This window comes from Struthio camelus, chromosome 1 (genome assembly GCF_040807025.1).
Source record: "Struthio camelus isolate bStrCam1 chromosome 1, bStrCam1.hap1, whole genome shotgun sequence".
In the NCBI taxonomy this organism is placed as follows: Eukaryota; Metazoa; Chordata; class Aves; order Struthioniformes; family Struthionidae; genus Struthio; species Struthio camelus.
The window spans coordinates 51,711,241-51,724,365 of NC_090942.1; the positions used below are offsets into that span (position 1 = coordinate 51,711,241).

A 13,125-nucleotide genomic window follows, 5' to 3' on the forward strand; every position below is an offset into this window, starting at 1 on the left:
TCAGAGCACTGCAGTTTTCCCAGATTTTAAAACACCAACTTCCATCAGAGCGATTCACTTTCAGCTGAAAAGTCTCACTTTAAACAAGGTCATTGCCAATTCAATAGAACACTTTTCTTATGCCTGCTTAAGAAGCCAGTAATGTAGTATCATGTGTGAGTAGCCTTTTTGAAAGGCATAGTTCTATTATTTTCCATTAGAATATATAACATAGATAATCACTTAAGAGTGTTTAATTGTTGCAATCCTTAGCAATTTAGGTTTCCTGGCTGACGCCTTTGTTACAACCTTTGATGGAAAACTAAATAGGTTTCCATAGGTTTTCATATACTTTTAGCCAAATCTGCTACAATATTATTGATTTAAAGAAGAAAAACAAAGATGAAAACCAACCAACACCTGCCTTGTAGATTTAAGACGGATGAGACTATAATACAAACTGAAAGTAGCATCTACCACCCTGTAAAGAACACTTATTTAATATGTAACGAATTTTCCATAAGGCTGCTCTAATTCATTTCAGATTTGTTCTATAGGCCACTGGTGTCAATGAAAAGATTACAATGGACTTCAGCACTACTTGGTTCCCATTGTAGTTTTAATTCAATTGCACAGTATTAATGCTTTGCATCCCAGTGTAACCTCTCCATGCTGAGCTACGTAAGGAAAATTTATAAAGGAAGGTAACTATTACTAAACTGTATAAAAATAGATAAAACAAGAGGAAGGGTGCCTGCTATATTAAAGATGAATCAAAAAGAATTTAGAACTGATGCCAAATCTTTCACATCAAAGATTCATTAAAGTGCACCACAGCCTCTGTGTCCAATGTAGAGGTCAACTTAAAAAAAACAATAGCAGCAGTCTCCCTAACTTCAACCCTATAGAATTTGATCCAATTGCAACACCAAAATCTGACAATAATTGGGTGGACCAGGCCTCCATATTATGAAGCTTTTCTTCAATTTTTTTGTAAAACAAAACAGAGAGCCTTATTCCAGCTTTCTACAATAATGGAATCACAACACACAATTGGTAGATGTTCTTTGCACCTTAGCCAGTAGGGACATCCCTCTACTCCCATCTTTCTCCTAAACTAAGATTAGATTATGTAGCATGATACAAAAGCTGCCTTAGAAGAGTTCTCAATTTCTGAGAGAGCGTGAAAAATGTTAGCTGCAAAGCCACAAGCCAGCCAAGTTGCATACCAGGTCCCATATGTCAAGGCTTTAGAATAGTAGGTTTATTTTTTGGCTTCAAATACTAATCCTTCTCTCTTTTTCTGGACTAAAGGAAGAGCAGAAAACTTTCAATAGTAAAGATAATGCAACCCTCACTAACAATAATGGAAATTACATGTTATTCTATCAGAATATATTCTCATTTTTCATTTGTATGTTCCACCTTTCCCCAACACTATTTAGAAACTCTCCCTCCTGCCCAGATCTTTCCCAAAGCCACTCATTGTGGGGGGTGAAGATGAAAGCTGCACACTTACTAATAGTGCCAAACTGGGCAGCAAGCAGAAATCTTTTTAGCCTGAACAGCAATAGCGTTAGTCAAAGCCAGCCAAAATCTTACAGACGCAGCCTCTATGCAGACACAGTGCCAGGTGGCACTTGCTTAAAGCCTTACCTATGGAACTGATGACAATAAGCAAATTAAGGATCTATAGCTATCTCTGTCCCCCTGCAGCACCACTGGCAGCCTGACAGAAGGGCAATTATATGTCCTTCAGAAGGAAAGCAAACCAAGAGCATACGTATTTTCCTCCAGTGACTATGTCATTTTAAATATACCTAACATTTAAAGATCTGCTAATAGATGCCCCAGTCCTGCAAGCAATGTTACCAATGGAATAAGGATGAATCAAAAGCATAGCAAGGGAAAGAAGACATCGTGCAATTGTCAGCAACATGAGGTTTCCAGAGACCAAAGACTTCAGAAGGTCTAAGTGCAAAAACTTCCAAATCTAAAAATCAGCTTTCACCATGAAGAGAACGTGAATCCCCACTTCCACCTAATGTTTACAACAGTCTTGTTAGATTGGAAGGGCCGCAGTGTTGAGTGAAAATAATGTTTATGGCTCAAAACTACCAAAGACGTTCACCTTGCATGATCAAGGGAGCACAGCGACACATTCTAAGCCGTAGCGCGACAATTTCCCCTTTCATTCTTTGGTTTGACAACAACAAATTACATCTCACATTGACCTTTAGCTTTCAGGTGGATTTAATCCCCAAACTCGAAGTACACCAAAAAAAGATACCAAGTTCTGTAAACTTCCTAATATTCTTTTGTGACACTAAAGTGTTAGAGGAAGAAAAAAATGAAGTTACAATTTTGCAAACAGTTCTACAATGACAAAGTAATCAAAACAAAACAGGATTATTTTAAATAAGCAAAATGGGCTTTTCTTTGATTCTAACAAGCTAACCTGTCTTTTGAGGTTCCCATCACAATTGTGGCTCTTTTCTCAGTCTTTCTGCATTGTGCTACCTGTTATTTGACAGGTCTTACACATCTTTAGATATCCAGTGAATTTAAAACTAATGCTTGGAAGTCTTAACAGTATTCTGCCTCATCACATCATCTAATTCCAAAAATGAGGGTACCATGGAAAAAACATGTAGAAGTTCTTTGAGCACAAAATATCTGGAGGTTTGAGTACAAGTTACAAAAGCCCAGAACAGGCAACTTCTGCAGTAATCTTCATATTTAAAGAAATAGCAGGAATACAGATTAAATCTCCCTTTCTCCTGAGACTGATTTTTTTTTTTTTTAAATATTTTAAATCCTTCTGGGTCTCTTTATGTTATTTCCCCTGACCATACTGGAGATTGCAAGAAAGAAAGGGGATCCAAGGACAGATGATGAAAGTGATTAGAGGCTTAGAAAGACTTCCATATGAGGAGAGATTATTTAAAAAAAAAAAAAAAAAAGCCTCCCTTATAGGAAAGATTAATGGGAGGCATCATAAGAGAGATATATAAAGTAAGAAGAGACATTCCAGAGAACATTTTTACATTACTAGGAAGCAAGAAAACAAGAGGATTTCTATATATTATTTTAAGAGTAACTGGTTTTGTGATCATAGAAGAAACAGTTCATCCACAGAACAATGGCTCTATTGCTAGTCTCACAAAGGCTGAAAGCACAAGAAGATCGAAAATAGGATTCTCTATTTGTTAATAAGAACATCCACATCTGTTTCAGGTAGGGTTTTTGGGTTTTTTTTGTTTTTTTTTTTTTTTTATAGATAGTTCTTAGCATTTTGGATATGTCTACCACCAATAAGAGAAAGTTCTCCTGAACAGACTCCAACCTACAAAAAATTACATAATTAAGACTTCCAGCATCTCTCTCTAAAGCACCTGGTACTGGTTAAAAGCAGGAAGTATAACTGCATTGACTTCTAATGGGACACAGTGGAGGAACTTATATGCTCCAGTTGCACCAGAAGAGGATTTTTCTCCTACAAGGCAGCATGTATAAACTTAGAATCCTAATGAATGTGGGAGAATCTTGTCCTGAAAGGGGATAAAAGTGAAGAGCAATGCCCTGATGTCCAAGGAATTTGTGTATGCAGGTTTCTGAGATTTAAATAGGACAACCTGCTGGGCATTCAGAGGTGAAAACTTTAATAGCACCTTGACAGGCAGTCTTGATACAACACTCTGGAAACAAAAGTCAACATAATGATACATTAATTAGCGTAGCCAAATTAGTTTGAGTATCGGAAACATTGTTGCATTACTGTGGCCCTCTGCACGGACTTACCTTACTGCCCAAGAAGCACTGTGTAGACAGACAGAACCCAAAAGCCTATGGTAAAAGCTCCTATGGTACTCGCTGCAAAACACAAGCCCCTTAAGAAAGCAACGTGACAGTCTCTAGCTGTCCTGCAGACTGCATTGCAGCAAGAATAGCACCTGGCACATGACAGCTAAAAATGCAGTCGTTGCTCCCAAGTCTTGACCTACTCCATAGGTTAGGTCCCGATTTTAAAAGGTTTGGATTAGTTCTGCAACTGTTGCAGGAATCAACCAGTGGTGGGTGTGAAGCATGAGGAAGCTGCTGCTTCAGTCAACTGGTATTAGCACAAGTGAGCTCAAGCATTTTGCACAACTGCAGTGCCTACATTGATTCCACCTGTGCCACCAGACAGAGTGAGCTGCTGTAATCTAGATTACAGTGGTAAAATCTGGTGGACCAAGACAGACAGGAAACCTCTGGGAAGGCTTCTTAAAACTGATGATGAATGATTTACCAGAACGAAAGCAACAATACTTCTGTAAATATATACAAGCCAAGCAATATCAAAACTGTGAGGCACTTACACCATTGCACTACAACTAACAGTAGTTCTACACCACACTTTGTGCTGCCATGTACAACATAGTTTGGCTTTCTTGTGACTCTTCCAAGGAAGAGAACAGGAATCCTCGAAATACTTTCCCTTCTTAAGCAGCAATAACTTTTTTTCCCCCCCCCCAGATAAGAATGAATCAGCTGTTCTTCATTCAAGTATTTTATCTCTTTCAGGCATTGGAATCTTTGCAGAAAATGGACACGTGGCTCACCAGAGAGCTGTTAGCAGAGCACACAAAATCTTATTCTTCACATGGTCTCAGAGCAAGGTACTGAACAGACCTGTTGCCTTACATTAAAGGAGCTTAAGCTCAGCAGGAATTTTAAAATCATTTCCCCTTGGATTCTACGATTTAAACATATAGAAGTTTACATTCACAGTAAGTTGTTTTAGAGCTTCTGTAAGCTGGATTTCCTGTTATTTTCTCCTATCCAATAGACAGTTTTGGTCTTGTCTTCCTCTCCATCCATAGAGAAGGCTTCGTTTTCTCATAAGAAAAATCCTCAGATGGGCTTGAGAGATGCAGGCAGTATCCGCATCCCACAGGGCTGCAGAAATCCGTCAAAACTGCCCACCCAAAAACTAGACTCAGCAGCCTGTTATATAGACTATAGATCCAGCAACTACTTTGCCCCCTCCTTCCCCTAAGGTATATTTATTAAATGTACCGCACTATCTACTATATACTCATATACTCTCATCCTCCTGATAAAGTCAGCTCCAAGCCCTGTTGATTTGGGTTCTCTGAGTGCCTCAAATATTGTTCGGGAATGGCAGCCTTAACTCTAGTTGCATCCTATTTTCTTGCTCCTTTCTTACATTATATACATATCATATTATATTATTAATTATATATATTATATTACATTCTTATATATTATATTACATTCTTATATATTATATTACATATCATATTATATTATTAATTGTTGCTGCTCCATCCTCCTGGTTAAAGAAATAACAGGAATGTTGAAGTTATCCAGGCCATTTACCCAGGAAAAAAATCCTGCTTGTCTTGGAAAAGCACAAATGGATTTAACTCAAGCTCTCACCATCACCTGGAACATACAACCTGCTGCTATCATCTTTGTCAATTATATTACAAGTTCTGCGATAGGTGACAACTTGTAAAGCCTAGACCCTAAAGCAATGCACTTACACAAGACTACAAACATGTTGAAGAGTGATATTTCCAGTTCTCATGGTTGCAGAAAGTGAAGGAGAGGCTAAGCCTGATGAAAACAAACTCAAAAATCAGACAGAGACCCAAATCTTTCATGAAATTGTCCAAAACATGAGATTTTTATTTTTCAACATACAAGTGTTTTGAATACTCATCACAATACTTTATGCTTTTAAGCACACTGCCTAGACAATAGAGGGGAAGCTTCAGGTTTAATTCCTAAACACGCCAAAAATCATCCTTGAAGGTATGCAACTTTCTTCTATGGCCACAGGAAATTAGGCTGCACGTTAATCTGACAGCAAGAACAATGAGGAAGAAGCAATTTGTTCAACTTTTAAAAAGAGGAATAAAGGAAATACATAAAATTCCTAACCCGTTTATGACTTGCATGTGCACCTAGCTTACAGCACAGAGAGCATGCTAGACAGAACTCCAGCAGCAAGGCCACAGTGCATAAGGTTACTTATTTTAAAACATTTCATTATGCAGGAACAATCCAAAGCACACCATCTCCTTTCCAGCACTGTCAATTAATGGGCTAGAAGAGACAGAAAGAAAGGCTAATGTTCAGTGTAGAGGAGGAAAAAAAAGGCAGTCTTCTTCCACAAATAACTAATCCCTACACTTCAAACTGTGAAGCTCATTTGTTGGCAAACTCAAGATCTCATCTAAGCACAGAAAACAGAATTTTTGCCAATACTCAGAGATAGCTCAAGCAACCTCCTTTTTCCTTCATTTCTTCCTGCAGTATACAGGAAGAAAGAGCCGTTTGTTTGACACCTGTTTGAGCTGAGCATTTAGATAAGAACTTGAAAGTTGTGCATAAACTAGAAAGCCAACTAACTGCCTTCATCCATAGGAGAGTCATCATAGAAGCTACTAAATACAGGATAGGATCATGAGCATTGCAAATACACAGTTGTATCAACAAAACATCAAAACAATGAGATAAAGAAAGCTGAACTTGCCAAAAGACCAAAAGGAAAACTGTCCCATAAAGTAACACATCATGGGTACATAGTATATTCTTACTCATCCCTAACACAAGCAGATAAATATTTGCTGTCAATCTCCATCCCTGCCACAGCTCTCTCGTCAGTAATTTCAGGAAGGGAACCGTAATCATTCTCTGTTGGATGCAATCACCTGACCCACAGTTTATTAAACAGAGACTTTGAGAACCAAAACCAAGCATCTACCAGTGAGATCTAGACACAAACAGAGTCACGCTATTAAATAATCGGTGCTGTTGACTTTGCTGAGTAAGTTCTCTACTACTCTCAGCTCCAACTAGTTTCTATTGTGGATATACCGGAACATTGGTTTCTGTTATGCCAACAGCCAGTTTCTTTTCATTTTCTCATACCAACAGGACAGCAGTAAGCACTGGAATTAAGAACAAGAAACAGAGGCACAAGCTAAAAACTTCCCTCGGGATCAACAGCAACGAAGCTAACACGGAGGAGACCTTTCCGGGAAGGCGCTGCAGGGTGGTGGCGTGTTTTCGAGGGAGATTCCCCAGCTCGCCCCCCGCCGCCTTGGTCTCAGGGGGGCACCGAGAACCCTGCCCCGGGAGGGCCACACACGCACTCCCTGAACTCATCCCCCCCACCTTCGTCTACAGGAAAATACAGCTGTCAGTCCCCGCACCGCGGCGGCTTAGCGAGAAGGACCAGCCGAGCTGTTTTGCTGCCTTCGGACTGGAAGCACGCCGTGTCCTCCGGCCTCCCTCCCAGGCACGGCCCGGCAGCTCCCTCCTCGCCCCGCATCTTCACAAAGCGGCGAGGGGCCCCGCGGCCGGGACGCCGGCCACCACCCCCGGCGAGAAAAGTTTCTGAGCGCGGGTGGCAGAAACCACTCTTTTTCGCGGTGGGGGCAGAAGGTTACCCGCGTCTTGCGGCGCCGGTGCCGCTCCGGGTCCGAGTACGTCCTGTCCACGGCCAGCGCCGTGTCGCTGCCCGGCATGCCGGCTCCGCTCCTCTCCGCGCCGCCGAAAGCAGCCGCCGCCTCCTCCTCCTCCTCCTTCTCGTCAGCGGCGGCGCCGCGCCGGCAGCGCGGGTAGGGGACCCGCCAACGGCCGCCCGCCCGCGCGCCAACGGCCAGACCAACGGCCGCGGCACTAACGGCTCGCGCCTCTGAGGGCTCGCGGCCGCCGCCGCCGCGGTGCGGGAGGGCCGGGCACGCCCGGAGGGGCGTGCCCGGCCCTCCCGCACCGCGGCGGCGGCGGCGGCGGCTCCGGTCCTCCTCAGCGGGCACACGCTTTAGCCGGAGGGAGCGTGCCATAAACTGCTTTTTCGTTGTTGCTTTGGAAGTAGACGGAGCTTTTGGGGGAGGGGGGAGCGCTCAAAATAGTTAAAGTGACAGTCGTAACTTCTGTTAAAAGAAATCCAGACCCCATAGCTGCAAGGAAACCCCGGAGAACACAGTTAAGTCCTAAAGGTTCAGAAATCTGAAGCAGAATATCCACTACCCAGAGCTTTTCGCAAAACACCTCTTACAGAAATTCTGTCAAACTCAATACATTATCAGAGCTTGCATTCTCCAGAGTGGTCAGCGGAGCGTGGCCACTGACTCAACCTCAGCCCCCGTTACTGCACATGACAAGCGTGAGGTAAATCCTTCAACATCCTCTGACATGGGAGCCTCAAATCATATCTGTGTGAACGTTATGCAAATCCAAGGGAAACACCTTTCCCAGGGCATTAAGAGCATACTTAAGTTACTAAGAGCTGCGCAAAGTTCCTGACAGATTTTTGCACTACCTTCAGAAAAAAAACCTATGTTGAGGAATATATTTAAATTAGTAACCTGTAGCATAGACTTGCAACTACTGAAAAGTGTAAGTAGAATCCTGTTTCTATAACCGCTCATTAACACTGTACAGAAGACATGCATTTTTTCTATTTCTGTAATGAGTAAGATAGCTGAGTTATCAAACTCCTCCTCCCTGTTACACAAAGCAAGTCTGGAGTTCCCTCAGACTCACTGCCCTGCAACAGCCGCGGGATTTCATCTTTCAGGTACGGTTGTTAGGAGATGATACTCGTTCAGAAGTCATCTTACTTTCCTTCTCAAGTCTGAGATAACAACAGTCCCAAGGCATGGGCCTATATAAATATATGTAATTCAACAGAGCTAACTACCCTAGAGGGCATTGCTGCTTTTAAAAAATATTTCCCTACCATCATTTACATTTTTTATTAAATACTTTCTGTTCTGAGAGAACAGTGCTACCAGGGGTTAGTTATCCGGCACAGGGACCTGCTTGGTGTTTTCATGCCATAACCTCTGCAAAAATGAAGGACCTGATATTCCAAAGAAAAGAACAAATCCTAGAATTCACCTTCTTGGCAAGTTTATCTTCTGTAACTCTAGAATCAGTGTTTACAAAGCTATCCAAAAATCAGAGACAAATTTAGTAGTGAGCAGCTTTATTAAGGGAAGCATTATTTGCCCTATGCAGTAGTCACATAATCAAAGTCATACAGGACACCTGCACTCAGGTGCCGACTTGCCATTCTTGCTATAATTCTTATGTAGCTAAGTGAGATAGTTGAAGTTGGAAAGCTGGTGGGAAAAAGCTTTAAAATAGGAAGTGCATTTCTTCAGTCCCTCAGCTCCGACATGAAAATTGATCCATCACTCCAAATGTGCTGGAGGGTGGAGAACTCTGGAGGCAGAGGTCAGTAAGAAAAGAAGTAAGCAAATGTCGTGGTTTTAGGGTTTTTGCTGAAGTCATAATTACACATTTCCAAAGGGGCCTCTGCAGTTTCCAGCACCTAGGATGAAACATCCTTATTTCCTCAGAAACTTTGAGGATTTTTTTTTAAGCCTTGCCAACAGCAGTTGATCAAAGCAAAGAAGGGATAAGCAGCTGGAAAAGGGGCACATAAAAGGCTTCAATTGCTTGGCTCTTTACTAACATAAAGCTTATTATAAATCATAGTTTATTCAAAAGTTTAGAATTTTATTTAAATAATATCAGCTTTATTTAAATAATACCAGCAGGATAGCCATAAAATGACGGTACCTCTCTTCATGAAGAAAGAGTACTCTGCAATGTATATTTAGAAATACACCATAGGTGGTTGGTCTCAGCAGTATTAACATATATACTCATATATTTGCAAAGAAAACACTCTCTCCTGCTGTAGCTTCTAAAAGGGGAGGGTAACATGTTTAGTTTCACAAGACCTAGATTGGTCCCGCCTTGCAGGCAGCCTGTAGATTCGCTTGTTTGGGGCCTGCCATCAGCAGTGGCAGTTTTTGCCATAACTACCAGCAACCCAAACCCTGACTGCTTGCTGGAGGAGCCGTGATCACGGGGGTGCAGGCTGGGCAACTAGGAGCTAACCCCACATGCTGCAGCAAGCTACTGTGGAGCAGAAGTAACCACTTGGGTAGAGGCACCTATCCCAGAAGTCAGGAGGGCCTGTGCATACAAGCTGTTGCCATCTCTGCAGTCTCTACAGGTGCCATGGTTTGGGAACATCTACAGTATGGTAGATACTTTCCATAGGATGGAGCTGGATCATCTGCATCTTCAGAGCATAAGTTTAGCATATATCAAACTTTAGTTCCACACCGGCCAGTCAAAGACTGCTCTTTTCCCCCTTTATTTTTTCCTCTCCCACATGCGCTGCTAGGTCCTCCCTGGTCTGTAGCTGAAGCAGACTGATGGTTATCCTATGGCATATCCTGACCAAGGCAGACCTGTTAGGCAGAGCCTGAGATTTCTATAGACGACTCCTGCCTTATTCGTCCCTGCACAAGTTGCATCTCTACCCCCCATTTCCTGCTGCCCAACCCTACACAGCCATCCAGTCTGAGAGCAACTAACTAGCTATAGTGTTTTATGTATAGGCTGTATGGTGAGAAGTGGCAATAGCAGCAGCGGGATGACTTATCAAAGTCCAACCTCCCTCATAATGTAATCTGAGAGAGAGCGTCATGTACACTAGGAAGTAAGTATCACAAGACAGAAAACCTTTATATAAGTGGAAGGCATGGGAATTCGATCACTAGGCGGCTGGCTTGAGGTTCGGCCGTGTTCTCTTTTCAGTTTTATTGTGAGTCTGGACCTTGGCAACTCCCTTTACTTCTCTGGGCTTCCACATTCATAAAACAAGAACCAAAGCACATCTTTCTTCTGTGGAAAACCTTGAGATCTCTGCATGAAAAATGCTATTTTTAAATGTAGTGTTCTGATGTTGTGGGGAGAAATTATATGTACAGTGTTAAGAGTATATTGGCAAAAGCACAATCAGGAAGAAGGCGAAGGTCTCTTTTTCCACAATGGTAACATCCGTACTCTAAACAGGATACCGGAGCTTCTTACGAGAGGTTTTTTAACTTGCTCTCCAAAGCTTTTTCCAAAAGCTTGTAGCAACCAGTCTCCAACGGAAAGGCCTACGTGATAAGAGATTATCAGTGCCATTACTGAAACTGACAGCAAATGGGACAGTGCTGGTTGATGTAAGTCTTGCAGTTATCCATGCACATTGTCACAGTTCTCAGTTTGTGTGCCAAAACATGAACCCTTCACACCCACTGGAAAGGAGATATTCTGCTTGTCTGTAACCAGCACAAGCTACCAAGAGATCACACCAAAATTTACAGACTGCATTGCCAGGCAGTAACTTTCTTTAGGAAGGTCTGATGTTGATGAACATTCAGATGTCAAACTAAAATTTTAAACCTGTCCCTGTCCCTCCCCTCCCCTCCCCTCCTCTCCTCTCCGCACCTCTCCTCTCCTCTCCACTCCTCTTCTCTCTGCTCCTCTCCTTTTCATCCCATATGTGGTCCCAGGATGGACAGACTTGCACACTTTGTGAGCACCCATTTTCTACACAGGAAGAAACTCCTAAGCTAGGACTATCATTGTGTCTTAGTGAGAGGCATTGACAGAGGGTGAAGGATAGAGAAACAAATGAAAAAATCCAAATGAGGGTGACAGAAGTCCTCCCTCTTCTTTCTTTCCCCTGCCCACCATACTTGGTTCCCTGCTTTGAGATGAGATGCAGGTCCAGGCCGTTTCCTTGTTCTTCAGCTAAGGAAATTTTTGCTAAGTAATTCCTCACTGCTGCTGCTGACAGTGATAGCAATGGTGAAATAGTCTTAGCACATATGGGATGGCAGCAGTCTTTTCCATTTTAAATGCTGTGAATAAGAGTCATGCTTTTAGCAGAGGTAAATGACAGCTGCTCTTTATACCCAAGAAAACTGGCCTGGAACTTCTCTATTCATCTTAAAGGTGACCAGTACTGCAGAGGCTAAAGTACACAGTTCTCCTTTGGACAATGTGAATGCTTGTTGCTCATCAGCTTACAAATCTTCTGCCTCATAGTATGTGATTTGGGGCCTTTCTGGAAAAGATCCTGTCTGTCCAGATTCAATCGCTTTGATATTGCCACGAGGTATGCAGGACCAAGAGCAGCAGCCAGGGCCATGTTCAGCTCATCTCTACGGCATATGAAGGCGTACCCCACTCCAAAACATCAGCGTGAACTTGCACCCAAACAGTTCACACCACAGCCAGAAGACACACAGCCTAAATTGCCTATTACTGCATATGCTGGTGGTTACACGAAGGGGACCTTTTATCCCAAATTAAAACAAGCAAGTCACAACCTTAGTCCAGATATAGCCCACAGGCACAGGAATCGCTCTCAGGAAGTGCCACCTCAAGCCACCACTGGGAGACGTGCACACAGCACTTTTGAAATCATGTGAGCAGCTGTACAGATGACGTCTGAGCTCCTAAAAGCAGTAGGAGAACAGTAACACAGCTCTCGTCCTACGGCTTTATGGCTGTATGGCTCACAGACACCCTGACTCACAGTGTGTGGCTGATGGTTGCGGGCAGAGATGGCACATTCTGCTGGAGAGGAAACCGTCAATTTTATTTGTCTATGAAGTGCATTGCATGGCTGTGGCGCTGTATAAATTATGTAATTCTGAATGCGTGACATCAATTATTTTTGTATTGATAGACGATGTCAAACCCAGGATTAGGACTTCTTTGCTAGGCAACCAGAAAACATAGTTGGATTATGAGAGGACAGAAAAATTAATGATTATACAAGTAAACTAGCACCTCCTCCCAGTGAATGTTGTTACAACACTGGAAAACTGCCACAACCCCTCTGGTTTCACTGCACTGACTCTATTTACAGTGGTGCAAGTTACAGGAACATGAAGCCCAAGTTTCCTCAAAGTGGACCACCACTAGTCTTCTAAGAATGCTTCTACTAAATCTAATTTACTCCAGTATGAAAGCTCTTCTTTAAAATTACATCAACAGCGAACTGTGTAAAGTATGTTATTTGGTGGGTTAATCAGGCATTATGAGATAAATATGTTGAAGAGCCCAATTAATATGAGCATAATAAAAACAGAAAGTTTCCTCCAGTTTACTTTTCAGTCTGCCAGACCTAAATATATGACATTCAGATCTGATCCGGGTGATAAGGACTCGAAAGACTAACATTAACTAAGCCGAAAAACCAAACCGCCATTATGTCTAATTGGCATAAAGTTTCCAAGTGCCTGATTTTCACAACAAATA

The 13,125-nt window shown here is 42.3% G+C and overlaps 1 protein-coding gene across 31 annotated transcripts in view; it reads right to left on the bottom strand.

Annotated features, from left to right (window-relative positions):
* Positions 1-13,125, bottom strand: part of TMCC3 (transmembrane and coiled-coil domain family 3) — a 146,891-nt gene that overhangs the window by 41,568 nt on the left and 92,198 nt on the right. Inside the window, exon 1 of one of the 31 annotated variants that reach the window (XM_068937575.1) lies at positions 7,446-7,714. The exons of 29 other annotated variants lie outside the window; for them this stretch is intronic. In XM_068937575.1, the coding sequence (XP_068793676.1) occupies positions 7,446-7,523 (78 nt within the window). In that variant the 5' untranslated portion in view covers positions 7,524-7,714. Of the gene's footprint in view, positions 1-7,445; positions 7,715-13,125 lie in introns of those variants that run through there. One more of the 31 variants, XM_068937700.1, reaches the window with a different exon arrangement.